This window comes from Cynoglossus semilaevis, chromosome 9, assembly GCF_000523025.1.
Source record: "Cynoglossus semilaevis isolate Cse_v1.0 chromosome 9, Cse_v1.0, whole genome shotgun sequence".
Classification (NCBI taxonomy): domain Eukaryota; kingdom Metazoa; phylum Chordata; class Actinopteri; order Pleuronectiformes; family Cynoglossidae; genus Cynoglossus; species Cynoglossus semilaevis.
The window spans coordinates 14,518,340-14,522,936 of record NC_024315.1 but is presented as its reverse complement, the minus strand read 5'-3'; the positions used below and the strand labels follow the sequence as shown (position 1 = coordinate 14,522,936).

Here is a 4,597-nt window from a genome sequence, read left to right as displayed (position 1 = left end):
AGAGCGTCCTAAAATGACCTGTGGGTTTAACTGAAATTGGGTTTTTTTAACAGTTACAATTAAAAAAAGTTTAAATTGACAAAAAAAACATAAATTAATTTATATTTTTTTACATTGTTCAATAAAAAAATATTGAATATTGAATGATCGAACTGTTATTAAAAAATGAGTACAGAGGATTGTTTTTGCATTGTATATCATGTAATAATTTTAATATCATGCTTACTGTATATTTTAGATGTTTTGATGAAACAAAATCTACTTAATATTTTAAGGAACACCTTAAGTGTAATTTTGCAAAATCTGAAATGCATGCTGTCCTCAAAATAGTTTTATGAAGTTTCAATGGAAAATAATTAACGTTTAATGAATGAATAGTTTTAGTTAGTTTTAAATCACATCTGTTACATCTGCTAAAGTGGCCACAGCTCTGAGACGATTTTCTGATTTATTTTTTAACCACTAGATGGTGCCAAGTGTGCTCCATTCATAACCTTCTGTCAACTGTTTTTCTAGATAGATTTTCTTCCTGATGTAAGTGAACATGGCGGCTCAGAGTGTCGGCACCATCATCAAGGACCTGTCACTGCCGTCAGTAGGACGTGTGGAGACACCTAGAAACTTGGAGTCCAGGCCTGTAGTTGGAGCTGGACCCTTCTCTGATGAAGCCACTTCCATCCTGTCCTCCACCAGCCAACTGGCCAGAACTCTTCTGGGCCACAGTTTTGTTCTTCAACGCCGAGACAAACCCTCCAACTCTGAGGCGAAGTCGGGGAGAAGCGCTGATGAAGAAAGCAGCAGCAACATCTCATCCCGCAAACGTGAGTTTATGCCCATTGAGAAGAAGGACGAATGCTACTGGGACAAGAGGAGAAAAAACAACGAGGCAGCAAAGAGGTCCAGAGAGAGGAGACGAGCCAATGACATGGTCCTGGAGGGGAGGGTTCTGAGTCTGCTGGAGGAAAATGCCCGTCTGAGGGCTGAGTTGCTGGCCCTCAAGCTGCGCTATGGTCTGGTCAAAGACTCTTCAAACGTGAGCATCCTGCCCCTCTCTGTGCCCCCTGGTGCTCTCTATCCAACCCACAATGATGGACCCTCGTTCCTGAACACACCACAGAAGAACACTGCCCAACAAGTCCACCTCCATTATCCACACCAGGCTCTACCATCATTCATCTATGGGGTGAGAGCAGCTCCCCCTGTGGTGAGTCACAGTGTTTCTGAAGAGTCGTGTGTTTCTACCTCCTGTAGTTCAAACTTGGGGAGCCCTGTTTTTTTTGAGGACACATCCAGTGAACTTGGGCCTTCACCTGGAGAACTGGTGGAAGAACAAGTGGGCAATCAGTCCCACATGTGTCTTCTAGAGTTCAACGAGGCTCAGTGCATCACCAAACATCAGACCCGCGAGGGTCTGAGGAACTTACCCCACAAACTCCGCTTCAAAGGCCCCAGCAGCTGCTCTGACGGAGGAGAAACTCCTCCCACATCTGCTGACAGACACAGTGAGCCGCCTGTAGCAACTGTGATGCCAAATATACAGATGAGGGACCACCAGCAGGCGGGGTGGTCCACAGAGGGTGCCGATGCTGGAGTCATGCAGCAGTACCAAGTTCTGTCTTCTGACGATTGTAACTCCAGAGACGGGAGGTATAGAACAGAGGACATGAGTCTGAGGTCACAGGTCAGCTGTTTGTCTCAGGAAGTGGCTCAGCTGAAGAGACTCTTCTCCCAGCAGCTGTTCTCCAAAGCTGTTCATTATGGACATTTTCAAAGACTGGGTCGGGAGCCAAAGAGTTTATGACTGGGTTAGAAATCATATGTGTGTATTTGTAATCAGAACATCACAGTCTTTTACCACAATTTTTATGTGTACGTTTACACTTAAAACAGAAAATTAAAGAAAATTAAAGTAAACTGAGATTAAGCTAGTTTTAGAAAGAAAACTATTAAACAAACGGTCCAAAAAAAATTTAAAAAGTGATTGGAAATGAATAATTAGTTCCCAAAATGTTCAAAGGTGTATATTTCTGTATATCTTTGGATGTCACAAATTGACCAAGACACACTGTTGTATGACATTTGTGAAAAACTGTTCCAAAATGCAAATGTGTATATTTGTGCCAGAAAAAATAATTACAAAAAATGAATGTCACAAATTCATCAATAAATAAGAAAAATATTTTTTAAAAGTTTAAAAAGTGACTGTAAAAAATACTTATGTCTCAAAATGTGCAAACATGTATTTTTCTGCTTAAAAAGTAATTAAAAATATATCTTTGGATGTCGCAATTTCTTCAATAAAAAAGATTGTGTGACTTTTCAAATTCAATATATAGAATTTGCACTTGAAACCTACTACCTACTAGATGGATACACATAAATATTTAAATTTACGTCATTTCCCCTCCCTGGTTTGCGCATGCGTATACGTAACAAGCGCTTTTAAATTATACCGGAAAGGTATGCTCTTGTTTTTCAAACAAACATTTGGTCGTCGTCGTCGATCGTGCGTGGGTGCCAAGGAGAACGCTAACTTCACACAGACAAACTTTTTACGTTTAAACTACATAATGAAGCAGTTGTATGTGATGTTCAGCCATTCTATGAACAGTAGTGCGTTAGTTTTGTTCTCGATAAACTTTTTTTGGCGGCTAGCTAGTTAACCTGCTAGCGTGTGTTTAGTGCTGCGGTCCAGCGTTTTTAGCTCAGGCTGAACTACAGCGTCTATTCACGTGCGACCACGGTTATGCTCTGTACGGACATCTGGCTAACGGCTGTTTATCCTGACCCAGGTAAAATGAGACATATTTCACACATGTTAAACAGCTTACAATCAAGACAGACCACACGTTGCACAGTTGCTGGTCAAGTGTTGTTACAAGTTGATCTACAGGTTTCCAAATGATGTCGTAGAATTTTACCTACCAGTCACACTGGAGAGGAGTTGTGTATTTCAAAATCTAGCTGCAGCTCTTGTTAAAAAATGACATAATCACTAGTCATTATCACTATGTTTGCATTGTTAATGTTTTACTTACTAATATGACACAAATGCTCACTACAACTGATTGTGTATTAAGTGTGAGTTTGTAAAGGCCAGGTGATACACTTCCGGCCTTTTGAACATTATGGTACTGGTTTGATGAGTCACTGAAATCGAAATTGCACCAGAATGTGCCATCATTCTAGTTAATAAGCATCAGTGCTGACATTTTGTGATGTGGACATAACATTTAATATTCTGTGTAAAGAGTTTCTTTGCTCACTGTCAGCAGCTCTGCTCCAACGCATATGCATCTCAGCAGCTAACGCTAGCTTTTGACAGAAGTTTAAATGATTCGTAGTTAGTTTTCCGTCCTAAATAATGAACATAGAGTTGTCGTGGTAAATAAGAAATTGGCATTTGACAGGAGTTTGAACTGGGCTGATGCACCTTTGTTGAAAATATTAAATTAACTTGCAAATATTGCTTTTCTGTACAGAAACCCATCCCACTGGGCAGAGCCACGGACGGTCCACCACAACGGAGAAGGAGACCTTCTGTTTTTCCGTCGCTAAAGATCCAGTAAGTGACACGAAATGATTACACTTAACAAGTGCTATCAATGACTATAGGATAGTAATGAGTTTGACTTCAAGAATATGGAATGTCCACGTGGAGCTACTAATGGCAACACGACTCTGCTAGTTCTGACTTGCAATTGTGTTACAAACAAGGCTCTGTAGTGTATATGATATGAAAATCATACTCTTATCATGAAAAGGGGACACGACTAAGGCCAGTAGAATTGATTTATTTTCACTCAGGTTAAAAGGAAATTAGTGCAGCAGGGATTTCTTCCTGAGGTTATCGGTGGCATCAGTAATGTAGAGCAAACCAATAATTTGTGAAGTGAAGCCATGACTGCATTAAAGCCTTTTAATACAGTGGTATGAAAAAGTTTGGGCATCCCTGATCATTTTTCCAAGATTTTCCTTTATAGATCATTGGTTGTTCGGAACAGCAATTTCAATTAAATATATCATATAGCAAACAAACAGTGATATTTAAGAAATGAAATGAAGTTTATAGGATTTACAGAAAGTGTGCAATAATTACTTAAACAAAAGTAGGCAGGTGCATAAATTTGGGCCCCCCAACAGAAAAATTACATCAATATTTAGTAGATCCTCCTTTTGCAGAAATAACAGCCTATAAATGCTTCCATTGAGGGTCTGGATTCTGGTTGAAGGTATTTTTGACCATTCTTCTTTACAAAACATCTCCAGTTCAGTCAGGTTTGACCGACAGACCACAGATTTTCAATGCTATTCAGGTCTTGGGGGCTGAGATGGCCATTCCAGAATGTTGTACTTGTTCCTCTGCATGAATGCTTTGGTAGAATTTAAGCGGTGTTTAGGATCGTTGTCTTGCTGAAGTAATCAACCCCGGCGCAACTTCAACTTTGTCACTGATTCTTGAACATTGTTCGCAAGAATTTGCTGATACTGACTGGAATCCATGCGACCTTTAACTTTAACAAGATTGCCAGTACCTGCACTGGCCATACAGCCCCACAACATGATGGAACCACCACCAAATTTAACGGCGGGCACA

At 40.2% G+C, this 4,597-nt stretch overlaps 1 protein-coding gene and 1 long non-coding RNA gene across 6 annotated transcripts in view; both read left to right on the top strand.

Annotated features, from left to right (window-relative positions):
- The window catches only part of LOC107989022 (nuclear factor interleukin-3-regulated protein), an 8,888-nt gene extending 6,739 nt beyond the window's left edge, over nt 1-2,149 (top strand). For 4 of the 5 annotated variants that reach the window (XM_025058304.1, XM_008317406.3, XM_025058303.1 and 1 more), the window contains one exon: nt 517-2,149. In XM_025058304.1, the coding sequence (XP_024914072.1) occupies nt 545-1,801 (1,257 nt within the window). In that variant the 5' untranslated portion in view covers nt 517-544 and the 3' untranslated portion in view covers nt 1,802-2,149. The remainder of the gene's footprint in view (nt 1-516) is intronic. The other variant, XM_025058306.1, reaches the window with a different exon arrangement.
- Nucleotides 2,150-2,459: 310 nt separating this feature from the next.
- The window catches only part of LOC103384044 (uncharacterized), a 23,259-nt gene continuing 21,121 nt past the window's right edge, over nt 2,460-4,597 (top strand). Inside the window, exons 1-2 of the long non-coding RNA XR_522065.3 lie at nt 2,460-2,792; nt 3,483-3,565. This is a non-coding gene — a long non-coding RNA (uncharacterized LOC103384044). The remainder of the gene's footprint in view (nt 2,793-3,482; nt 3,566-4,597) is intronic.